This window comes from Ostrea edulis, chromosome 7 (genome assembly GCF_947568905.1).
Source record: "Ostrea edulis chromosome 7, xbOstEdul1.1, whole genome shotgun sequence".
Classification (NCBI taxonomy): domain Eukaryota; kingdom Metazoa; phylum Mollusca; class Bivalvia; order Ostreida; family Ostreidae; genus Ostrea; species Ostrea edulis.
Window position 1 is genome coordinate 27,848,242 of NC_079170.1, and position 27,540 is coordinate 27,875,781.

Consider the following 27,540-nt stretch of genomic DNA (forward strand, 5'->3'; position numbering starts at 1 on the left):
TTCTTGTGAAGTTTTTAATGTCTGGAAATCATAATAAACCTATTTCTTTTAAAAGTTTCTTGTGAAGTTTTTAATGTCTGTAAATCATAATAAACCTATTCCTTAAGTTCTTGTGAAGTTTTTAATGTCTGGAAATCATAATAAATCTATTCCTTAAGATCTTGTGAAGATTTTAATGTCTGGAAATCATAATAAATCTATTCTTTAAGTTCTTATTTGGAAATCATACTAAATCCGAACATGCTGAGCTGGATGCTGACCTGGTAACGAGGCACGTGTTGTTGTCAATGGTCACCTGGACGCCATTCCCAATGTTAAGGTTATTTCCCCTCAGGTATATGGTTCTACCACCAGACTCCGCCGCAAAATTTGGAGAAATACTGCTGACTTCAGGAATCTGTCAAATTCATCACTAGTGTAAGACAAAAACTCCACAGCTGTCAAAATTCATAACTACAGACCCTGAAGCGTACTACTACACCACTTGCACAGAACGGTACGAAACGATTCTTGCACGGAATGGTGAACAGTTAGCACGGAACGGTGAACGGTCTGCATGGAACGGTGAATGAATTGCACGAAATGCTGACCACTTTGTAGGCGTTGCTTGCGTGCTTTGTGAACGGTCTGCACGTAACCGTAGGCATGGCCTGCATGTTTTGATTTTTTCAGTATTATTTGGTTCAAATAGTTTCAATATAATGGCAGTATTCTAGATATCAAAAAAAGGTTGAGAAAGAAATGATAATGATTCATTTTAAAATGATTGCTCATGTACGACACGGTAAATTTTATTTTTACTTATTAGATCAATGGCTTATGAACACTTTGGAATGGAAACAAATGAATTTTTTAAATTTAATTTCGGAAATAAAAGAAAAATATGCAAAAACCGTATCGTCATGGAATATTGATTAATAAAATTTTATGATTCATTGCTCAATTAAACTCATTGAAACTGAATAAAAAATTGTCACGACTGTTTCAGCTATTTTTTTATACATTCATTTCGAGTGTCGTTAAAATACATTTGCAATTTGTATATTCCAGGCCTCTTCCCAAAGACATGTTAAATAAACCTATACATTTTATATACATGTGTACGTGTATGAAAACAGATAAAATAATTTTAAAAACTTCTCGTCTGGTAAGATTGAAACATTTTTGGATGGGGAGAGGGTTGTGAACGGTCTGCACGAAACGATAGGCATGACCTGCACGCTTTAATTTTTTTGACATTATTTGTTTCATCCTGGGGTAAGTTTAAACAAGGAATAGTTTAATGACTTACGAACCCGTTGGAATAAAAGGAAATGAATATTATTTAACTTCGGAAATGAAGGAAAAAAATGCATAAGTTGTATCATTATGGAATATTGATTATTCAACTTTATTTATTCATTGCTCTATTAAATTCATTGAAAAAGTCGCTATTTTTGTACAATCAATCTGAGTGCCGTTAAAACATGAGAACAATTTGTATATTCCAGGCCTCTTTTCAAAGACAGATCTTGAATAAACCCATACATTTTTACATACGTGTATGACAATGGATAAAATGAGTTTTTAAAAAACTTCTCGCCATGTATGACTGGAACATATTCTGGGGGTGTGGGGGTGGGTTTGCATCAAAACATTGTATTAGCCAGTCGATAAGAACCTGTCACCTTGGATAAGAAAGAAGAGAAAATACAAGACAAAAATGAACAATCAAAATATGATTGAAATCGATTAAGAAATAAATCAAACATATACATGTAAATGAATAGAGAAAACAAATAATGACTAACTACAGTAATGATCAACAGATATGCGAGCTGATCTAACATCAATTTTAATTAGATTGTTGCATTTGCCTCAGTTTTAAACCTATAGAAAACTGCATTCATTTTTGAGAGACAAAAGATATAAACACCTCTTTTATCATATTGCAATTGCCCCCACCGATTTTCACACCTTCTGTATGAATGTTAATTTTAAATACCGGTACCTGGAATAGCGGTGGTAAAAAAAAAAGCACCTTGGAATTTGCATAGAATATACAAGTTATACATACATGTACATGTAGGTCGGTCTTTGCATTATGCAGACAGTTCCGATAAACAATTTTGATGAAAATATTTTTTATTTAAGAAGAGAAAATTTATCATACAAATGTAACAAGACAAATAAATCATTCTGACATACAAAAAAGAAAACTACCAAGGGCAGAGATATACATGTCTCTGCACTTGCTAAAAACTATCAAGGGTGATAAAATGGTATCGGACTTTGTTCTGTCTGCATGGTTTGAACGATCTGCATGTTTCTATGGGCGTGGCTTGATCATGCATGGAATGATTCTTGCACGAAACAATTTGCATGGAATGCTGAACGGTCTGCATGGAACGGTGAACAATTTGCATGGAATGTTGAACGGTTTGCATGAAACAGTGATTGGTTTGCACGGAACGGAGAACGGTCTGCACGGAACAGTGAACGGTTTGCATGGAACGAACGCTTTGGAGGTGTAGTAGCACGCTTTAGGGTCTGTAGTATAAGACAACAAGAGGTCCATGGGCCACATCGCTCACCTGAGTCACCTCGGTCCATATCAGAAGATTTTCCATATCTATTTGCATGTAAAACCGTAGTCCCTATTATGGCCCCAAACCTTCCCCTGGAGGCCATGGTTTTTGCAAACTTGAATCTACACTATGTCAGAAAGCTTTCATGTAAATGTGAACTTCTTTCGCCCAATGGTTCTTGAGAAGAAGATTTTTAAAGATTTTCCCTATATATTTGTATGTAAAACTTTGATCCCCTATTGTGGCCCCATCCTACCCCGGGGGGGGGGGGGGGGGCGGCATGATTTTAACAAACCTGAATCTGCACTATATCAGAAATCTTTCATATAAATCTCAGCTTTTCTGGCTTAGTGGTTCTGGGAAGAAAATTTTTAAAGATTTTTCCTATATATTTGTATGCAAAACTTTGACCCCCTATTGTAGCCCCATCCGACCCCCGGGGGCCATGATCTTAACAATTTATAATCTGCACTATATCAGGAAGCTTTCATATAAACCTCAGCTTTTCTGGCTCAGTGATTCTTGAGAAGAAGATTTTAAAAGATTTTTCCTATAAATTTGTATGTAAAACTTTGATGCCCCCCTTGAGGCCCCATCCAATCCCCGGGGTCCATGATTTTAACAAACTTGAATCTGCACTATATCAACAACAACAAAAAAAAAAAAAGAAGAAAAAAAAAAAAGAAAAACAAAACAAACAAAAAACTTTGACCCCCTATTGTGGCCCCATCCGACCCCCAGGGGCCAGGATTTTAACAATTTAGAATCTGTACTATATCAGGAAGCTTTCATATAAACCTCAGCTTTTCTGGCTCAGTGGTTCTTGGGAAGAAGATTTTTAAAGATTTTCCCGATATATTTGTATGTAAAACTTTGATCCCCTATTGTGGCCCCATCCGACCCCCCGGGGGCCAGGATTTTAACAATTTAGAATTTGAATTATATAAGGAAGCTTTCATATAAATCTCAGCTTTTCTGGCTCAGTGGTTCTTGAGAAGAATATTTTTAAAGATTTTCCCTATATACAGTACCCGCAACGTTATTTTTGACATGATAAACGATAGAACACGATACACGCACGATAGGATAGGATACACGCACGATACGATAGGATACACGCACGATACGATAGGATACACGATAAACCTGATAAACGCAAAACCTGATAAACGATCTTCACGATAGACCTGATAAACGCAAAACACGATAAACGATCTTCACGATAAACGGAAAACCTGATAGAAATGTTGTAAATTTAGAAACGGTTTAGACGGAACGAAATTTTGATACCTACAACATAATTACATTATGTTTACATTATGTTGATAATAATATTGAAGGATTTCAATGTTCATTATATACCTAAATTACGGACAAAGCGGATTTCTTGTTTCCCGTGTTCTCGCGATGGGAAAAAAATCTAACGCGGTAATCTATAGGTAACTCAGGAAAACCGCGTTCTCATCGCGGGATGACTATCAGCTACCTGTCCCCGTCGCGGTAACATTTGTTTAAAACATTGATCGGTTTTGTACCATATAATTTCTTTAATCCACGGTCGTACGTTTTTTGTTTTTGTTTTTTTTTTAATGCCATCACAGCTAAAATTTAAAAAAAATAATAAAATATATACGGCATTGAATTCATTATTTGATATCTATATGAATTTTATCAGCCAATGATTCTAAAACTTATATTGTCACCTAATGTTTAATATATAGATTATACAGGGAATTAACTAAATGTAATATAATGTAGTGATATCATGCTTCAGTAGCTCTCTTATGCTAATGTATATTACCTTGAGTATGAAATAAAACCAAGTAATATTGTGCGTGTAGCGAGGAGGGGGTTATTTTGCATCAAGCTCTAAGTTCACGGTTCATTCAACATCTCAAGTTATTTTCATAACGACCGCTTTAAAAAAAATCAACCGCACTACACCTGTTAGATATTTTTACACTATGATTGATAATTGATAGTCATAAGTAATTGGAACATATTTATTTGAATTGATATTTTGTTAACAAAACATAAATATACTGTTTAAAAAACATAAACAAAACCCGGCTTGTTTTAAATTCGAAATTTTGAAACGCTTAGTGTGTAAAAAAAAATTCAAATAATCATCAAAACCAACATAAATGTCCAGTATCTACACGTACGAGTATTGGTACATGTGTACATGTACAAGGTATATAAAAAAAACAACGATGACAGCGGAATCGTGCCCAGTTGAGCAGAATTTTGGGGGATGCAACACCCTTGCACCCTTTTAAAACTTAATCTTCTAAATGTGTGAAATACAATGTCCCTGAGAATGTTAGCTGTCAAAACACGGGTGATACACAAAATCAGATATAAGGACGCGCACAAGTTCAGCAGTTGCTATATAAGTAGCATACACGTGAAAAAAAATTGGAAGAAAAAGAACCATTATTAAAATATACATGTATGTGATAAACAATGTAATTTACTGATTTTTCCTTTCAAATCGGAACTCCCTATTTTTCTGTTCGTGTTAATTACAAATAACTGTTTCTAGACAAACAAATATTTATGAACTCAGAAGGAGCTTTCAGATTTACTGTGCTCGGTTTACTGTCCTACTTTCCAGACTACTTAGAATTAAATTGTGATAAATTTTCACTCTCTCTCTCTGGACAGACAAATAGCTCTTCTTCTGCCTTAAAATTGACAACTTTATGTTCTCCTTCAAATATACCGTCTTTCCTCGATTCCTAAAAATAGCTTCTTTAACAAAACGAATAAAGGTTTCGGAAAGTATCGTACTTTTTCATTAGATTTCATATACGATCCCGATAGTTTCCGAAGCTACACGATAAACGATTTTCACGATAAACGGAAAACCTGATACACGCAAAACACGATACACGATAGACCTGATAAACACAAAACACGATAGAAAACGGAAAACCTGATACACGATAGGATAGGATACACGCATGATACGATAGGATACACGCACGATACGATAGGATACACGCACGATAGAGCACGATAGGAATGTCAAGAATAACGTTGCGGGTACTGTATTTGTATGTAAAACTTTGATCCCCTATTGTGGCCCCATCCGACCCCCGGGGGCCATGATTTTAACAATTTAAAATCTGCATTATATAAGGAAGCTTTCATATAAACCTCAGCTTTTCTGGCTCAGTGGTTCTTGAGAAGAAGATTTTTAAAGATTTTCCCTATATATATATTTGTATGTAAAACTTTGATCCCCTATTGTGGCCCCATCCGACCCCCGGGGGCCATGATTTTAACAATTTAGAATCTGCATTATATAAGGAAGCTTTCATATAAATCTCAGCTTTTCTGGCTCAGTGGTTCTTGAGAAGAAGATTTTTCCTATATATTTGTATGTAAAACTTTGGTCCCCTATTGTGGCCCCATCCGACCACCGGGGGCCATGATTTTAACAATTTAGAATCTGCATTATATAAGGAAGCTTTCATATAAATCTCAGCTTTTCTGGCTCAGTGGTTCTTGAGAAGAAGATTTTTAAAGATTTTTCCTATATATTTGTATGTAAAACTTTGGTCCCCTATTGTGGCCCCATCGACCCCTGGGGGCCATGATTTTAACAATTTAGAATCTGCATTATATAAGGAAGCTTTCATATAAATCTCAGCTTTTCTGGCTCAGTGGTTCTTGAGAAGAAGATTTTTAAAGATTTTTCCGATATATTTGTATGTAAAACTTTGATCCCCTATTGTGGCCCCATCCGACCCCCGGGGGCCATGATTTTAACAATTTAGAATCTGCATTATATAAGGAAGCTTTCATATAAATTTCATCTTTTCTGGCCCAGTGGTTCTTGAGAAGAAGATTTTTTAATGACCCTACCCTATTTTTACCTTTTCTTGATTATCTCCCCTTGGAAGGTGGTCTGGCCCTTTATTTTAACAATTTAGAATTCACTTTACCTAAGGATGTTTTGTGTCAACTTTGGTTGAAATTGGCCCAGTGGTTGTTGAGAAGAAGTTGAAAATGTGAAAAGTTTACAGACGGACAGACGGACGGACGCCGGAATATGGGTGATCAGAAAAGCTCACTTGAGCTTTCAGCTCAGGTGAGCTAAAAACTACACAAACCCTCACATCCATCCAGCTGTCAGGGAAACAAACTTTTTTTCTACATAATTCCGTGTTACTTTTACACCTATATTTTCTGGCTATTCTACATAATTCTGTGTTACATTTACACCTATATTTTCTGGCTATTCCACATAATTCTACATGATATTTTCTGTCTTTTCTATAACATTATCTACATGATATTTTCTGTCTTTTCTATAACATTATCTACATGATATTTTCTATCTTTTCTATAACATTATCTACATGATATTTTCTGTCTTTTCTATAACATTATCTACATGATATTTTCTATCTTTTCTATAACATTATCTACATGATATTTTCTGTCTTTTCTATAACATTATCTACATGATATTTTCTGTCTTTTCTATAACATTATCTACACAAATTTGGGATATTTTCTTTCTGAGCTATTTGATATATTCATGGCTGCTGTTATTTGTGAACCATGGGTGGAAAGACGTTGATGATGAGTAACATTTGGAAACCACTGTAAGGACACTATGAAGGAACAGAGTGACTGGTTTATGATACAGATGTTGGTGATAAAGGGCTACCAGTGAAACTTAAGAATATATCTCTCATGTAAAGAAAGTTCACCTTGTAGGAATAAATCCACTTCTGGAGGGTGACTCCTGCTATTTTGATAGGCCCACTTCCCTGTCCACTTCTGCCTCCCGCAACACACTGGATTCTGAACAACATAACAATACAATGTCAAACAAGCTCTCCCCACCACACTCACTGCATGTCAAACAGGCTCTCCCTCCCCACCACACTCACTGCATGTCAAACAGGCTCTCCCTCCCCACCACACTCACTGTAATTGAACAATTAAGCTCCCCCCTCCCACCCCCATGATTACTGACCTTTTGGAAGGCCTATACTCCTCCTTTTTTGCTGTTGCATTACAAGCAATGCCCGCTACTGTGACTTTGTTTTCAATATCTGTAAATTTAACACCAAGGTTGGTTCCTGTGATGGTAACAACAGTCCCTCCCAAGTAATGTCCACTTTTCGGTTTTAGCTGCAAAATTATGAATCCAATCAACAACACTGAGGAAAATCAACAATACAGTCAAAATTGCCATAGCGACCCACTGTATTAAGCGACTCACTGTCGTATGTGACCATAAAAAGTTCCCCCCAAGACATTACTCTATGTATTGTACCTGTATTAAACGACCACCTGTCTGACGCGACCAACGACCATGATTTTTACAACCTTTTCGTGTATTTTCACGAAATTTTACCTCTATTTAACGACTGTACATTTTTCGATTACAACGTGATTACTACTTTCGATTTCGGTTGAGTCGACTCTTCTGGGAATTATCGCCCCTAACACTTTCGTTTTCAAACGCACGACTATTTTGGGAATTATCGCCCCTAACACTTTCGTTTTGATACGCACAGTTTGGCGATGATCTTGTTTAGTCGGTCCTCTGAATAAATTATTATACCTAAGCAGTCAACATGCAGTGTCGTGTGTGGTTAATTAATAAAACCCGAGTTGATGTTTATTTAACAAAATCAAGGATCAGGGAATCAAGGCCGGTGTATTTGAAGGTGTGAATTTCGACAAACTTTAAGAAGTGCCGGGTAGGTTAGATCGGAAATGAAAATCTACCACTTGTTATACCATTATGTTCAACAAAGTAAAAATTTGCCCCATTGTGATATAAATCAGGTAAATATTGTGCTTAGAACTGAAATTTTAAACGGAGTATTCGCAGTTTTTCCTGCATGAGATACTAGAGGTTTCCAGAATAATGACCGGAACAAGCGGCTCACTTCGACATGTCCCGAGTATTTGACACGTCCGAGTTCAAGAAAATTGCCTGCATTAGTTCTAAGCTTAAAAGATTTGCTGTGCATGTACAATGGGTATTGTGATTTATTTAATGTTTCTCAAATTGAATAACATTTTTCAGCATGTATTGTACAAAAGGAGACGCAACACTTCACCATTTGCTTTCTTACCACAAGCATTGCATTTTTCAGTTACACTGTACAAGTAGGCTATACATAAATACCCTTTACAACAAAGTGTTTATAAGTTTTAGAAAATTTACATGCAGTTCATAAATAATTTTTAAATCTCATGTAAATGTGTAATATGAAATGCATGCAAAGTTTATCATTCTTAAATAGATTAAATGTAATTTTTGATGAATAAAAAATTATGATACAACACATCATATTCTAGATTTTTAACTACAGTGTATTATTAATTTTATTTTACAACTATTAAAACCATACTTGAAATTCTTAATGATAAATTCCAAATGTATGTAGTCATTTTCTCCATTGTACAAATTATTTACGATAGTTTATCCATTAACTGCAGAAAATAGGCAACCTGTATTAAGAGACCACCTGTCATATGTGACCTTTTTTCCATTCTCCGTTGGACGGTCTCTTAATACAGGTTTGACTGTACATAGTGAGAAAAATCAACAATACGTAGTGAGAAAAATCAACAATACGTAGTGAGGATTATCAACAATACGTGGTGAGGAAATAAACAATACGTAGTGAGGATTATCAACAATACATAGTGAGAAAAATCAACAATACGTAGTGAGGATTATCAACAATACGTAGTGAGGGAATCAACAATATGTAGTGAAGAAAATCAACAATACGTAGTGAGGAAAAATCAACAATACGTAGTGAGGAAAAATCAACAATACGTAGTGAGAAAAATCAACAATATGTAGTGAGAAAAATCAACAATATGTAGTGAGAAAAATCAACAATACGTAGTGAGGAAAAATCAACAATACGTAGTGAGGATTATCAACAATACGTAGTGAGAAAAAATCAACAATACGTAGTGAGGAAAAATCAACAATACATAGTGAGGATTATCAACAATACGTAGTGAGGGAATCAACAATATGTAGTGAAGAAAATCAACAATACATAGTGAGGATTATCAACAATACGTAGTGAGGAAAAATCAACAATACGTAGTGAGAAAAATCAACAATACGTAGTGAGAAAAATCAACAATATGTAGTGAACAAAATCAACAATACGTAATGAGGAAAAATCAACAATACGTAGTGAGGGAAAATCAACAATACGTAGTGAGGGAAAATCAACAATCTGTAGCGTATCATGCACCAGGTCTAAGAATACATGAGAGATATCAAAAGAAAATTCTTTGGACAAACATCTCCTTCAAAAAACATTTTTTTTTAGAAATCATCATGGAGGATAGAGAATAAAAAAGGTGTTTCTCTAACACTGTTACACATTGAATAGTGGCTATGTCAAGTGATTTTTATCCTCTTCATAAAGCTACATGTATGATTTTGAAAAGAAAACTCTAAAGAAATGGATGAATAAAAGAATAGACAATGCTTAGACTGAGCCACCATCAGGCAGGATGTGACGGTTTCCATTACTTACATTTGTGACATTGGGGCCTGGACACGTGGTTTCTGCACAACTGTCCCCCTGGTGGTAATCACACTTGCCTCCACACCATTTACAGTTCATGGCTGGCTGGGTCAGTTCCAAATTTTTACAAATACTACAATCTCCCCCGGCCTGTCCCAAACAGCTGTATATAGTCACTGTAAAAGAACAGTTTAGTTACCATCAACAAAGTAGACATATAATATAATGATTTCAACACATTCAATTCTTTACTAGTTACACATGTTTGTATACAACAAAGTAGACATATGATATAATGATTCCAACACATTCGATTCTTTGCTAGTTTTATATGTTTGTATTGACTCCGACAAGCTGTATGACTTGGTCGTTGTACAGAGGTAAAACATGTGAGTCACTCTTGTGGCCAATCCTGATGGACGTCTCCATACGATTGAAAAATTCTGAAGAGGGACGTTAAACAATACACAATCAATCAATCTGATGCCAGAAGAAGACATGATCTGAATGAATCTACATGTAAATCTATACTACATGAGGAGCTAGCATGTAAATCTATACCACAGGAGGAGGCTAGCATGTAAATCTATACTACATGGGGAGGCTAGTATGTAAATCTATACTACAGGAGGAGGCTAGCATGTAAATCTATACTACAGGAGGAGGTTAGCATATAAATCTATACTACAGGAGGAGGCTAGCATGTAAATATATACTACAGGAGGAGGTAGGCATTTTGTTTTGACAAAATTTAACCTAATGAAGAATTTTAATCTACAAGACTTGCCCTAGAGCAAAAGTATATTTATGCCCCCCCCCCCCCCGCCATGAAATGGCTTGGGGCACATAGTGTTACTCCTTTCCATCCTTCAGTTATTCCATCATACATGTAGTTAGTTTTCCAGACATCTTTTTGACTGTGCATGATGTAAATCATTAGCTAATTTTTAGTATGTCTCTTTATATTGATGACTAACAGATCAAGTTCGAGTTTAATGTCAATCGACCTATTTCTACGAAGGTTGTGATGTCAATATACATGTATGGGCTTGTTTTATTTAATAATTTGTCTGTTTTATGACTATGCATGCATGTATACCATTTGTGCTATGTGTTTTATGCTATATTGTCGGTTAAATAGATTTTAAGCTCATGTTTCTTGTTCATCGTAAATAGTTCCAACTTTAGATAAACATTACTGAATTATGTAATAAACATTCTAGTTTTGTTTTATTTGCACTTAATGCTATTTTCACATTCTTAGACTTTCAAATATTTCAAACTTGTATGTCATCACATTGATACATCTATTTTTTTATTCTTAGTTTTCTTAAGGAATGAAATAATGTGTAACTGCACAGAAAAAATACTTCTGTGGCATTAACCTTGGCAAATTCTTAAAATAGACATTTCAGTGTTACGTACATTCATTTGTAGAAATATCAATTCTGTAAACCAGCTTTTATTCGCGTGCGAGAAATTTTCGCAAAGTTCGCAAGAATCTCTTCAGCGCAAATATTTCTCTATGCAAACCAGATCTTTAATGTTCCTTATATGTTTATGATTATCTCGGTCACGAAAATTAGTCCCCGCGAACCTGTTCATCACTAGTAAATCGTGAAATAAATTCGTCGTGAATAAAAGTCAGTTTACAGTATTTTTTCTCACTCTTACATGTACAAACATCTTCTGCAGAAACTCTTAATTAATTCATTTAAAACTTACAAGTAAGTCCATCATTTTCAATGTTGAATTTTTCAGGCTTCCACAGCACATTCATGTTGGCATTGTACAGACCATTGGGTAGGTCTTCATTAATCTGAAGACAGCACAAAATGCATGTATCAAATAAAGTGCCAAACCATGAAACCATCAAACTGGTTTCGAACTTAATGAAAACTATTTTCAAACCATGAACATAAACTCAAACTAGTTTTTGATCAACAAATTCAGCCTACAAAACTAAGCAAATTTACTCTAGAACATTCAATCTCTCAAAGTTTTTGATCTCTCAAAGTGAAATCTGGGTCTCATAAGACATATTTCATTGTTTTCCACTCTCGATCTCTTGAGGCTGTGGTAGCGTATACACACCATCACTCCAGGGTACAATTATTTCTGCTTGAACCTTACCATGATAACGGTGACTGCCTGGGGCTAGCTTGGGCGTGTTAATTAGGCGTTTATGTAGGCGCGACACATCCCGTGTTTCTTTGTGGGGTGGAATTGCTTAACAGGTTTTAACCTACTTAAGCTGGTTTTAACCTACTGTAGCTAGTTTTAACTCTCCAACTGCACTTTGTTTTGGTGATATGATTTGAATAGAGATAAAATTTACCACTTTTTGGACTTCACAATGAGACAGGAATTTGGAGAATATAATTTAGAGACCTGCCAGGAATACTGTGTCATCTTTTAGAATGTGTGCTTCGTGTAAAGTGACTGGAAATTGTGACGATGATGGCTGGTGTAGTTAGTGACTGCGAAACTTTGTAAAGTACAAGGTCGTGTAAATATGTACATGTACATCTATCTTAATGTACAAGTGATGATCCACGGTAATAGAAGTATTTAATCATCCTCACTAAAACTTTTCAATATCAATACTGCATGCAAATACTTGATGTAAAATCATCCTCAATGAAACCTTTACAGATAACTATTTTCACATACCTGCTCTGTTTGGAACTGCAACTCGGTGTCTGATATTCTTGTCCCTGGAATGTTTAAGGGAGCTGATGGTAAGAATATTCTTCCACTGTAGATATCCTGTCAAATACATTCACATCCACTGTCATCATTCACTTTATTTACCCACAATTCAAATTTCGAAACAACTGTTCAAACTCAAAAAACCTCATGAATTTTAAAGCTTGATTATTTTGAACCATTTAAAGGGACTGGTTCACAATTTTTGAAAAAAAATATTTTTCATTTTTGATGTTAAAAATATAACTGATATAATGTTGACAGCCAAAATTTTGACCTTCTGAACGCAAGAATAAAAACAACATCCTGTGTTATGTAAACAAAGACTCGAGTCTTTTCATGTATACAAACAAACCAGTGAAATGTTAATTTTGTAATATAAAGCATTTTGATTTTGCATAGTAACAAATTTTAAACTTTTAGATGATACATTTTACCCAAAGAATGCTTGAAAAGTGAAAGATATAATAAACTTAGATCAAAATCCATTTCTTTTGAAAATTTTGTAAACAATAACATACCGCAATCTTTGTTTACAAAACAAATAAATGAGCTTCTGTGATAATATATAACCTTAATTATTATGTGAAATCTTTTAAACACATTAGACAATAAATTTCGATCAATAAAAGTGACAAACAAAATTTTTAGAAAAATCGTGAATCGGTCCCGTTAAAAATGAGACACAATATTTACTATAAGCTGACAAAGCTTTGATAATCAGGAAACTCAAATCATATTTTCATGATGCAAAAAAAGCTTCTAATTTATAGCTGTATTCATGATTGAATGATGTGGTTTTGAACCGAGTCAGTGATGACTGAATGACGTGGTTTTGAACCGAGTCAGTGATGATTGAATGACGAGGTTTTGAACCGAGTCAGTGATGATTGAATGACGTGGTTTTGAACCGAGTCAGTGATGATTGAATGACGAGGTTTTGAACCGAGTCAGTGATGATTGAATGACGTGGTTTTGAATCGAGTCAGTGATGATTGAATGACGTAATTTTGAACCAGGTCAGTGATGAGGAATATCCCCGACATTTCTTCTGCACATTCATGAACATGCACCAATAAATTTCAGAACGTACTGGCTCTGGAAAATTCCTCCCCTGAATGATAATGGTTTTTCTCTGACCCTTTGGTATAAATATGAGACCAGTTTGACGGACGTCCACCATGGGGCAAAACTGCTTCCCTCTTTTGCCTTCATTACTCTGCAAGATATTCAACAAATTATGCTACAATATTAAAAGTATATTATTTACAACAAAATCTTTGGGACGACCATTTTTATGTTAAAAAACCATGTTTTATGGAAACATGAATGGAAGCATCTACTTTTGCATACTTCATAAAAAAAAAGATAGTGCATTTCATACAGAAAAAAGTATCATCAATCATGTAGCATAGCAATGAATATCATACACACATATATACATAACAATCTGTGTATCAGTCATAGTGTTGTATATCATCATACCAATCATGTCTACGGTGCATGTTCATATTGAGGTGAATTTGGAATAATGGTCTTCCAAACATAAACAAATGCAAGCAATTTCATATATAAGTGGAGGTAGACGCCATAGAGTCATTTATGCAGTATTTCAAGCAAGCACCTCTACAGAATCAGGATTTTGAAGAATTCGAAGAATTATTCATTGCATCACATTAGGTTTGTGAGGATTAGGCTTCACTTGGAGATAATAACTTGAAGTCAGAAAGGGCACCACAAAAATCACAAGTCATATTTTATACAGAGTAAAGTTCTACTTGCATTATATCTTTGCCCATTTCGCCTTTATTCTAAATGGGCAAATTTAAAACAGAGCGAAAGCAAATTCATTTATTACTCAGCAATAATCAGAAAACAATACTGGGTGACTTTAAATCTGGATGTGAAATCATTTTCCAATGTGTATGAGGAAAAATAACATAAGAGGAAAATTATCCTGTATACAGTACATGACTAGTGCTAACGACACAGAATTCACGACTGTTTTCATTGACAGAGAGGCGTAAAGGCGTAATTACACTCTTTTTCCCAAAGCTGCATTTCCATTCTCAACTGCAGGATCAACTACCTTTGCATAAAATATTCAATTCATCATAGCTTTGACCTTGACCTTTCCATTAGATACTAGTATAGCTGAGGAGTTATAACGTTGCAGACAAAGAAACAAAGATACAAAAAGACAATATTAACCAAAGAGACAGACAAAAAGCACTACGCTTTCCGAGTTTCGGAGGATAATAAAAGAGAAAATCTGTTCCTGAATGAGAAACTGAATCATCAATACAACCAGGTCTACTCTACAACTAGGTCACATTAACCTAAATATAGGTCACCTTAACCTAGATATAGATCACCTTAACCTAAATATAGGTCACTTTAACTTAAATATAGGTCACCTTAACCTAAATAATTCTGTAAAATATAAACCACTCAATGTCATAGCTACATCCAAGTTGAAGCAGTCCTATCAAGGCATATATACAATGTATGTAGACTGTCTACAAGAAGAAAGGAAACTCCTTCAAATTTTCACAAATAATTCACAAGCATCTCAGGCTGAAACACAGGAGTACTTCATGACAATTAACTCCCAAACATCACGAGGCAACATACTGAATGCAAGTCCTATTTTATCCAAAAGAAATTTCAAACACGTATCCATTCTGTTGTTATCAGTAACTGTAAACATTCTTGTAACTTGTAATCCATCTTATTTATCCTAGGTTTTTTTCTTTGGTAAGGAAATGGTGTTAACAGACAATGCTCATAAAAAAAGATATGAAACAGTTCTAGTTTAGTTGTCTAAAAAACGAAAGAAAAGAGCATACATGAAATGTAATCTTATAACGTTTTACATAAATATCTACTACCTGTTAGAGTATAACTTAAAAGAAATGAAATATCTGAGAGAAAATGTTCCTATTGAGACTTTTGTCCTCTGTTACAGCATAAAATGGCAAAAAAGAAGGCAACCCAAACATGTAGAAATGCAGACAAAATCAGAAGGCAATGAAAAATAAAAGATTTTCATACTCCTTCATCTCAATGTTATGAATATTTGGGAGACTTTATAGATATATATATATGCATAAGTTTTGGGTATACATGTTTCATATTATTGGTGAAGTTTGCATGATACATGTAGATAGTTACATGATGTGGAAAATAATACATGATGACTAATGACAGAAACAGATGCAGGCCGTTAGTCTGACAAAGGCAGAACTAAGAACTAGAGAAACAGAACTTACAATATACTCGGTGTCATTTTGTTCATAAGTACCCTGAAAATGGTTTCATACATTGTATATCTAGCATTGCTTGTGAATAAAATCAAATTTTGTTTTTATTAGTGCACTTAGCAAAATCCAAATATCTGTGGACAATTACTGTAAAGCAACTTTTATTTATGTGTGAGAAATTTTCGTGAAGTTCATGAGAACCTCATCATCGCGAATAGTTCTCGTCGCAAACCAGTCCTTTTATATCTTTGTATGTTTAAAATAAGGTCAGACGCGAAAAATAGTCGCCGCAAAGCAGTTCATCACTGGAAAATCGTGAAATGAAGTCGTCGCAAATAAAAGTTGGTTTACAGTAATAGGCTTGGTCAAATATGCAACAACAAAATTCAGGATCTCACTGAGTACTGTACATACGTTTCGACTGCTGACACGGTCCCCGGGGCAGTCATCCGTGTTGTACTGACACTTGTTATTGGTGATGCACCAATCACACCAGTACACGTTGTCCACACACCCTGAACAACTAAAAACACCAAGAAGAAAAATTCAAATGTTTAGAATAACATGTTCTCAATTTCTCATCTAAATATTACTTAGGCCACGTACATTGTGAACTAAATGAAAGACATGTGTGTCATATTCGTGTGCAGATTAAGATCTCTTTAATAATTCTGTTTTTTCTAAAGGTATGACATATAAACATGATTTAAAAGTGCACAAGAGCAGAAAAAGTAAATGAAAAAAAAATCTAGATGTGTAAAAGTAACACAAATGCCCCTGCCCCCGTTGGGCTATAACTGCCAAAAATTATCTGACCAAACTCATTTGAGTACTTTTCCTGCCTATTCTCATGATATATCGATCTTTCAAATTTCAATTCAAAATGTCCATGTATGATTGAGATAATGAGTGAAAATTGTGAATTGTTTAAAACACACTGAATATTTTAAGTCCAAGTGGCTCAACTTTTCCAAATATTGCTCAACTAGATTCAAACACGGACTTGACCTTCATATCATCTAGACATAAATGTATCTATATTCTAAATTTCAAGTAAAAATGTAATGTATAACTTGTGATAATAAACGGAAACTGTGAATCGTTTAAACAAAAATTTACATCCATGGGGCACAACTCTGTCAAAAATTATTCAACCAGAACCAAATAAAATCTTTACCTGGATATTTTCATGATAGATCTATATACCAAATTTCAGTTGAATATGTGCATCTGTAGCAGAGACAAGGAACAGAAACTGACGTAATAATGGAAAGATAGATTGACGGGACAGACTGACAGGAGGATGGAAAGATAGATTGGCAGGACAGACTGACAGGAGGATGGAAAGATAGATTGACAGGACAGACTGACAGGAGGATGTAAAGATAGATTGACAGGACAGACTGACAGGAGGATGGAAAGATAGATTGACAGGACAGACTGACAGAAGGATGGAAAGATAGATTGACAGGACAGACTGACAGAAGGATGGAAAGATAGATTGACAGGACAGACTGACAGGAGGATGGAAAGATAGATTGACAGGACATACTGACAGGAGGATGGAAAGATAGATTGACAGGACAGACTGACAGAAGGATGGAAAAGGATAACACTTGTAACAGGAAGGGAGAAAATGCAACGGACCAGACCGGGATTCGAACCCGGGCCCCCTGAATCTCTAGTCAGGTGCTCTACCAACTGAGCTATCTGACCACCGGCGATCAAACCCGGCTGACCATTACACTCTCTGTGCCCTGGTGATTTCATGGTGGGGACATACAAAATGAAGACATAGACACGTGTTGTGATAATCCAGCCTGACCTAGAGAAGCTGCTGCATTTGTAGAGTAAATACGGCTTGGACACAATAACACTTCCAGTCTCCACTGACTGTATACCCAGGGTAATGTTGATATGTCCTACAAAAAACAAAGACTCATTTAAAAACCAACACATTACAATTCTGTACAGTTGGTTGTTTTTTTAATGGAGTGGTTATTTTGGCTTGTCTTAACAGCTTCGTCTCATGCCACACAATTTTCAATGGCTAAATTTGCACTCAAATATGTTTGCAATCTGAATACGTAATTTTCATGCAATCTAAATATGCAATTTTTACAAGAAAGAAAACTCTGTTTAATAAACTACTTTTTTCTCTTCTGATGACAGTAAAATGTTTCACAGATAAGTAATTTAAAACACTACACAGTGTATACATTTTTGTGTTTTCGAACACCAAAATATATTATGCTAAAATTATTTGTATTCCTAGAGGCTAGAAAATTGCAAAAGTTTACATCCACGCACAAGTCCTGTGGGGATTCGGGTTAGAATAGGTATTCAGTACCCCCTTGCTTGTCGTAAGAGGCGACTAAATGGGGCGGTCCTTCGGATGAGACCGTAAAAAGCGAGGTCCCGTGTCACAGCAGGTGTGGCACGATAAAGATCCCTCCCTGCTCATAAGCGCCGAGCATAGGCCTAAATTTTGCAGCCCTTCACCGGCAGTGGTGACCGTCTCCATGAGTGAAATATTCTCGAGAGGGATGTTAAACAATAATTAATCAATCAATCCACACACAAAAACCACTACACAGTACGCCTCACAGAATAAAGGAATAAGCATGATGAGAGCTAGTTTTGCCCCAGATCTCTGTACGTCTTTTTCACAATATTACAATGGATGAAGTGTAAAGTGGCAATGAGACAAGTGGAGGCATTCTATGCAAAGTCACAACACACTCTTTATATACATATGAATATTGTATGGATAAGGTGTAAATGATATTGGGACAAGGAAAAGATATACAGTGACTCAGGACAAACAATGATAGACAAACTATGTTAACAGGACACCTTTGTCATTTGTAATAGATTCATTGAACATAAACAAAATAGAATTTACCCAGCGTGTTAGTGAAGTTTAGTGAAAGATCGTCAACACTGGGATTTCTACACTCAATCCCGTAACTTCTGAGCTGGGCAGGAACGGTTTTGCGATTTTTGCTACGGAAGTCAAACACGCAGTTGTATGAAGTATTGAAATTCCTTGGCAGACCATGGACTGTTAAATAGAGCTGAAAAGAAAACAGAGGATAGAACTGAAATATTTTGTTTGTGATAGGACAAACAACCATCGCTTATTCTTTTACAGATTTTTTGTGGTTGCAGAGGATCACATTGGCGGCGAGTTTGTGCTTACTGTGCTGCACTGTGAGATATATGCCATTAACAGTTTGTGCTTACTGTGATGTTCTGTGAGATATGGGCCATTAACAGTCAGTTTGTGCTTACTGTGCTGTTATGTGAGATATAAGTCATTAACAGTTTGTGCTTACTATGATGTTCTGTGAGATATGGGCCATTAACAGTCAGTTTGTGCTTACTGTGATGTTTTGTGAGACGTGGGCCATTAACAGTCAATTTGTACTTACTGTGCTGCACTGTGAGATATGGGCCATTAACAGTCAGTGTGTGCTTACTGTGATGTTTTGTGAGACATGGGCCATTAACAGTCAGTTTGTGCTTACTGTGATGTTTTGTGAGACGTGGGCCATTAACAGTCAGTTTGTACTTACTGTGCTGCACTGTGAGATATGGGCCATTAACAGTTTGTGTGTGCTTACTGTGATGTTTTGTGAGATATGGGCCATTAACAGTTTGTGCTTACCATGATGTTCTGTGAGACGTGGGCCATTAACAGTTTGTATTTACTGTGATGTTTTGTGAGATGTGGACCATTAACAGTCAGTTTGTACTTACTGTGATGTTTTGTGAGACGTGGCCATTAACAGTTTGTGTTTACCGTGATGTTCTGCGAGACGTGGGCCATTAACAGTTTGTACTTACCGTGATGTTCTGTGAGACGTGGGCCATTGGTGGCGAGACATTGAGGATTGATATACAGTTGTTGTTGTCTACATTCTGCCAACGACTGGCTGTTGGATTAGAGCACTCACTTTTCAATGTACACCTGAAAATAAAAAACAAAACAAATTTATACAAGCCATAGCATGGCGAGATACTTCTGACTTGGCACCGCAAATATAAGGGACGTTAACCGAGGCTCCGTTATATAAGGGATGTTAACCGAGGCGGCGCGAATATAAGGAACGTTAAACAAGGCGGCGCTATATAAGGGACGTCAACCATGGCACTGCGTATATAAGATACATCAACCGAGGTGCTGCGTTTATAAGGAACGTTAACCGAGGCAGTGCTATATAAGGGACATCAACCGAGGCGGTGCTATATAAGGGACATCAACCGAGGCGGTGCTATATAAGGGACGTCAACCGCTGCATATATAAGGGACGTTAATGGAGGCACTGCGTATATAAGGGACGTTAACCGAGGCACTGCGTATATAAGGGACGTTAACCGGGGCACTGCGTATATAAGGGACGTTAACCGGGGCACTGCGTATATAAGGGACGTTAACCGAGGCTCTAACTGGTTGGAGTACATCCATTCAAAAGCTTTAAACACGTTTTTGCAGACAAATAGACATGCAGACCAAAAAACTGTATGTCCATGAATCTCCGATTAAAAGAATTGTTCTCGATCAAAACACTACCATAGAGACATCCTGCACCCTGTACTTCCTCCTTCATTACTGCATACCTGTCTACTTTCTCCTTCATTATGCTTACCTGTGTACTTTCATTATGTGTACCTGTCTACTGTCATTATGCATATCTGTCTACTTTCATTATGCTTACCTGTGTACTTTCACTATGCGTACCTGTCTACTTTCAGTAAGCTTACCTGTGGTTCAGAGTACACCAGCCACAGTATGGGTCCTTGCTTCCCAGACAAGTATTACATGTGGTGTACTGTTGACAGTTCTGTACCGGTATCTTAGCAACCTGAAAATAACAGACTCGTTCATGTTTCTTTTCAGCATGTTCAGAGAACTTATCTCTGTAAAGATGTGTGTGAATGTTTAGAAAAAATAAATATATACATGATTTAAGAAGAAATAGGTGATACATATTATATACATTGGATGAAAAGAAAATTTTATAATGAACCAGTAAGGAATGGTTTTGTTTTTCCAAAATTTATCATAATAAGAGTTCTACAATATAAAAAAGGAATGATATTTTAAAATTGGAAAGTGGTAATAGGGCTTCACAATCGAGAGGCTTGGGTTCAATTCCAGCATGGCATCAAACCTAAAACATTTAACATAGGTAGTGACTGTTCCTTCACCAAGCATCCAGCATCAGAAGTGAAAGTCACGGGTCGATCTTTCTGATATGACCTTAAAAACAGAGGTCCCATGCCATGACAGGCATTGGCACAATAAAGAACTCTTACTACTATGTTCCGAATACCACACAGAGATTAAATCACTGATGACATCTCAACATGAAAAAATTTGTGAATGGGACGTAAAATAATATACAAACAAACAAAACTGTACTACTGCAGTCAGTGCAGCAAATCTACATCTCGGAGGCTGGAAAAAATATCAATGTACGTATAAATGTACTACTTATACAATCACTATCGCCAAGGTAATCACAAGGTCATGGGAAATAGGACTAAATTCTTATTTCTCAGAAAATAGTGAAAATTCTCCTGGACTACTTAATACCTGTGCCAAAATTTGGGTATGAACCATTAAAAAAAATCACTAAAAGATGTTATCATCATTTATTAGAAGTATGGATTCCAACCCTTACAACAAGAGAACCTTCAAGCAGCAGCAGAAAATGTTCAAAGTTTATAGCAAATGGACAGACAAATCAGTAGACCTAAATCATTTGTAACTTGAACTTGCTTCTTTGACAATCATTATAAAAGTGCATTAAAAAACATATATATGCATCAGCTTTTCAGACTTTCAGCTATTTTGCAACAGCTTTAGACCCTCAGAAATGAATCACCCTATTTAAAACGTTCGGAAGATGCCACTTCTGCATTTGATCCTAATCTTCATAACAACTACATACACGTTTATAGAACTGCTTTCAAACTGCAAACTTCTGAGTGCTTAGATGATCTCATTAAAGCAAAAGCTTGCACCAAACGACTTCAATATACTCAAAATGCACAAAACATGAATTTTCTCAGACTTTCTTCTCCAAGGTTTTAAAGCTACTTTGTTTCCATGACTAGCTGTCAGAGAGAAGCTTTTCAAACCACAAAAAATTCAGTTTTCCATCTGACAAAACATTTCAATCCCCTAGACTAACACTCTACAAAGTCCGGTATTTTTTGTGATGCTGTTCCCCAAGTGCTGCATACTGACAGATGTTTTCATAACAATTCTAATGCCCCTACTTGTTTATTTGTTTACATGAAGAAAATCCAACACTGACTTGGATCAAGCCCAAATGAACATTTAATACTTCACATTTCTCCTGAGAACCTAAATCAAGACAAGTGTTAAGACCCACTAATGAAGCTTCTCACTGATGAAGCCCTAAATAATCCAATACCTCCATCTTTTATACATGCTGATCTACTATGCCATCCAGGGTGGAGGCTGTTTATCTTGAAGTTTATCTATATCAATTCAGAGCTGAGCATTTCTTACTGAAGTCACCAGATTGCTGGGGAAAATAAAAAACCTTGATAATCTACAGACTCATTTTGTTAGAAGATCTGACATCCTGTCTGTCAGTTGGCTGCAGCCGTCTGCTCCTTACCTTTCTGTCACTCATGGCATACAGGAACATTTGGGAACTGTCAAACAACATATCCTGGCTGATGGCGTGACCCTGGTCCACTGCGATGGCTGAGTCATACAGTTCTGCTGCTGTGGCTGTTTGCAGAGTTACCTACAAAGCAGAGACCAGAATCAAGTACAATATCCAAGGTTACAGGTAATTTACAGGGAAAGACCATGACACATTGGATGAAAATGACATCTTTTCCTATCAATGTCACTATTGTCAACAGTATATAAATTGTAAACCCTGCACTGTATGCTCAACACAATATATGTCAAAAAAAACTTGACCCACACATGAATTAGCTCTTTTAGAGTCTTTCAATTACCGTTCTGATTTAATTATCAATGATTAAGTTACCTGGGCTTTCACTAAATAATTAGCTAACTTTCTAATTTAACTGTCAATGACTGCATTGCCCTGACTTTCACTAAATAATTAGCTATCTTTCTAATTTACCTTCCTGATATGTCCTGTAGAACTCCCTATGAATGCCACTGTGAATTCCGTAGTGACAGTCACGGCCAAGGATACAAAGTCGTGCAGGTCATCTGTCGCTGGAAACTGGATGACGGGGACAGAGGCCAAAGGGATGCCCCCCGCAATGATCAGATTCAAGGTGTTAGAGCACAGCAACTCACTGTCACTTAATTCCTGTAAATTTAAACACATAAAAACTAATAATCGTTGTTACACATACACGTGTGTGTGTGTGTGTGTGCGTGCGCACGTGCGTGTGTGTGCATATGTACCAGTATAGACAAGAACATCTGACACTCTTACAAGTTAATAGTTTTCTTTTATTTATAAATTACTCTAAACAAGAGGCCCATGGGCCAGATCGCTCACCTGAGTCACCTTGGCTCATATTTAAAGATTTTTCCTATATATTCACATGTAATACTTTAATACCCTATTGTGATCCCAACCTACTCCCGGGGGCCATGATTTTTACAAAATTGAATCTGCACTATGTCATGAAGCTTTCATGTAAATATAAACTTTTCTGGCCCAGTGATTTTTCAGAAGATTTTTAATGATTTTCCCAATATATTGTAGGTAAAATTTTGATCCCCTACTTACCCCCAGGTACCATGATTTTTACAAACTTCAATCTGCACTATGTCAAGAAGCTTTTGTGCAGATGTAAACCTCTTTAGCCCAATGGTTCTTCAGGACAAAATGTTTAAAGATTTTTTTTCTATTTACTAGTTATGTAAATTAAGCTTTAATCCCCTATTGTGGCTCCATCCCAACCTCAGGGGTCACGAGTTTAACAAACTTGAATCTGCACTATGTCAGGAAGCTTTCATGTAAATCTCAGCTTTTCTGGCTCAGTGGTTGTTAAGAAGAAATTTTTTAAAAGATTTTCCCTATATCTTTGTATGTAAAACATTGATCCCCTATTTTACCACCGGGGGCCATGATTTTAACAAACTTGAATCTGCGCTAAATATCGGAAAGCTTTCATGTAAATTTCCACTTTCCTGGCCCAGTAGTTTTTGAGAAGATTTTTAAAGCTGTATGCATGGTCCGAATTACAATATTTTTTTTCCATCTCATAAAAACGCTATTAAATCATCGCACATATGTAGTTATGAGACTGTACGACCTATCATAAATTATTTCACCTGTTTTAACCCAAATAATTTGATTTTAAATCGATGTTTACAAATAACCGCATCACTCTGCCATTTCAAGTGACAGTCACGTGACCAGTTCAAACTTTCAGATCATCGGTGGTCTTATTTGTGTAAAGTTGTGTATTTTATTATAACAGTACCGTACCATAAGTTTAATAGAAATAAAAATATCAAATGCCTCTTAGTAATTCGTTGTTTTACGCTCTTTCAGCCTTAAAACTAGACATTTGCGTACGAGTTAATACATCATGTTGGGATTCCCCTGACGCACGTGGGTCTATTTATAGACGTCTATTATGGGATGATTTATATATGTAGCCACTATATTTACTTTCTAAATAATATTCGCACTGTTTTCTTTTACATGCAGATGTTTTCAAGCATGTAATTAAGGGAAAGTTAATAACTTTATAAAGTAATTAATCTGCTTTAAAGTAATTATGTACAAAAATAATACATGAACATCGGGTCATACAGCTTTAAAGATTTTTCCTATATATTTTTATGTAAAACTTTGATCCCCTATTGTGGCCCCATCAAACCTCCAGGGACAATGATTTTAACAAACTTGAATCTGTACTATGTTGGGAAGCATTCATGTAAATTTCAGCTCTTCTGGCCCAGTGGTTCTTGAGAAGATTTTTAAATGACCCCACCCTATTTTTGCATTTTTGTGATTACCTCCCCTTTGAAAGGGCATAACCCTTCATTTGAACAAACTTGAAAGCCCTTCACCCAAGAATGCTATTGGCCAAGTTTGGTTATAATTGGCCCAGTGGTTCTGGAGAAGAAGTCGAAAATGTAAAAAGTTTACAGACAGACAGACAATGGACAACAGGCGATCAGAAAAGCTCACTTGTGCTTTCAGTTCAGGTGAGCTAAAAACTAAATGTGAGGTGTTCAAATAATGAATCCCAATCAGAGATATCTGAATGGACGTTTTATTGAAAGTCAGACTGATATCAAAACAAGAACTTTCTAAATAACAAATTATGCTATTTTTGATTAAATTTTACATCCATAAATATCTCTGACAATCAACTAGTCTAATCTTAATTTCCTCTGTGTATCATGCATGCTTATACGAAAAATAAGGGACCTTTTTAGTATGAAATATTAAAGAGTTCAAATTTTTAAATGTTAACAACTATCCTTATCATGAAACACCCTATCCTGGCTGTATTAAAGATCAAAGTTCAATTCAAACCTGACCATCATCAACAATTAAAAATTTGTTTTGGGGAAACTTCTTCCTCTGTCAGTTGGCAGAAATATACTTAGGAATGGTGAAAGGCAAAATTTTGTCTCGATCCATCAACAATATTGCAATTTGGTGGGCCAACAACAGGTCAAGGTTGGCAATAAATTTTGTATCAGGGGCCATAAATCATTTTTGGTCCCTAACTCTAAGAGTTACAGTTGCTAAATACCAGATTTGGCTCATATTATGCATGCTCACTATACAGTCCAAACTTAGCAGATGGATGAAAGCCAAAGGTATTAACTGTAAATGTAAATAGGTCAATTAAGTAATGAAGGTGTCAGAAGATACCATATTCACTGCTACCATTAAGAAGGAATAACACATCTTTTTACTGCCTGACTTCCTTTTGAAACATGAATGAAAATATAAATATCAACAATATTTACAAGTATATTGCCTAACTAGTGAGAAATCACTTATCTGGGTAGCTCAGTCAATTAACTTGTAATTTTATTTCGCGAGTGACAACTCTCGCAAAATTACACGATCATAAATTCCTCGTGTATTCCTAGGAATTTACAGTACTTGTATTGGGCTAGAGAAAAATTGCTCCGACATGGGCTAGTGCCATAAAATATAGTCACCATGTAGACTCTCAATTCTTACTAACGATTGTCATCATTATACCATTGTCAAGGAAGGTGTTTTGGGGCTTGATTTTTAGAAAAACATTGTTAAAAATGACGGGGCTTTATGAGTATACCATATCAAAAACGATTATTCAATTAATTAAATTAACTAATTAATTAAAACCAGCAGGATGAACAGTTGATTTTTAACAGTCAAACAAAATAAATGGGTCCAGAATGTGTACAGGTTTGCTAGTCTTCTTCTCTACTAGTACATGTAATTTAATACATTAACACATACACATATCATGCAACTTATAAAGAGAATACCTGGTGAGCACAAACAAGAGACCCACAGGCCTTATCGGTCACCTGAATACTAGTGAAAAAGTATCACTACTTCCATGGGCTATGAAATCTAGAAAAAAAAAATCCTGTTCTGAATATCTAAGCTAAATTCTAATGTCCAGCAACAGTATAAAACAAGATGTGTTCTTAAAACTTCACTGCCCTCAAAAGTGCATACACTGATGAATTTAGGCTTTAAATGTGCATACACTGATGAAAGGCTTTAAATAATAGGTGTATTAAATTAAAACATCAAAATATATGACTAATTTGGACTCATCCAAAAGTCATAATCCTGGGTTGTGAAATTCACCATTTTTTGTAAATCCTTTTCTGCTATTCCACAGTATGCAATACATTTAGATTTTATACAGTATCAGCAAACTTACACATAAATATTATATACTAAGTTTGGCCCCACCCTGGGGTCAAAACCCTTACTCTGGGGAAAATCAAATTTATAATTTTGGTAAAATCCTTTTCTGCTATTCCAAAGTATGCAATACATTTAGATTATATACAGTATCAGCAAACTTACACATAAATACTATATACTAAGTTTGGCCCCACCCTGGAGTCAAAACCCTTACTCTGGGGGAAATCAAATTTATAATTTTGATAAAAGACTATCTGCTCTATCTATTTAGTTTCAAGTTAGTATCCAAAACACTAAAGAAAATGTTATTTAAGTGTTTTATACATAAACACTATATAACAAGTTTGGCTCCGCCCTGGGGTCAGAACCCCTACCCCGGGGATCATGAAATTTACAATTTTGGTAGAAGCCTTCCTGCTCTACATCACTATGCATTTAGTTTTTCTTACATATATGTGGTTCTTGAGAAGAAGATTTTTAAAAATTTGTCATTTTGGGGCAGTTTTTGCCCTATCCCTAAGGCCCCATGGGTGCAGGAATCCTGAAATTTACAATTTATGTTTCCTTTGTTCCAAATATG

At 35.7% G+C, this 27,540-nt stretch overlaps 1 protein-coding gene across 9 annotated transcripts in view; it reads right to left on the bottom strand.

Moving 5' to 3' along the window:
- LOC125655557 (plexin-B-like) overlaps window positions 1-27,540 on the bottom strand; it is a 75,555-nt gene that overhangs the window by 17,567 nt on the left and 30,448 nt on the right. For 7 of the 9 annotated variants that reach the window (XM_056143880.1, XM_056143878.1, XM_056143879.1 and 4 more), the window contains 15 exons: window positions 23,220-23,414; window positions 22,737-22,868; window positions 20,845-20,945; window positions 19,927-20,050; window positions 18,983-19,154; window positions 17,903-17,999; window positions 16,492-16,600; window positions 16,087-16,119; window positions 13,908-14,033; window positions 12,779-12,874; window positions 11,831-11,924; window positions 10,115-10,281; window positions 7,564-7,721; window positions 7,295-7,388; window positions 261-397 (listed from right to left, as the gene is read on the bottom strand). In XM_056143880.1, the coding sequence (XP_055999855.1) occupies window positions 261-397; window positions 7,295-7,388; window positions 7,564-7,721; window positions 10,115-10,281; window positions 11,831-11,924; window positions 12,779-12,874; window positions 13,908-14,033; window positions 16,087-16,119; window positions 16,492-16,600; window positions 17,903-17,999; window positions 18,983-19,154; window positions 19,927-20,050; window positions 20,845-20,945; window positions 22,737-22,868; window positions 23,220-23,414 (1,835 nt within the window). The remainder of the gene's footprint in view (window positions 1-260; window positions 398-7,294; window positions 7,389-7,563; window positions 7,722-10,114; window positions 10,282-11,830; window positions 11,925-12,778; window positions 12,875-13,907; window positions 14,034-16,086; window positions 16,120-16,491; window positions 16,601-17,902; window positions 18,000-18,982; window positions 19,155-19,926; window positions 20,051-20,844; window positions 20,946-22,736; window positions 22,869-23,219; window positions 23,415-27,540) is intronic. The other 2 variants (XM_056143884.1, XM_056143883.1) reach the window with 1 other exon arrangement.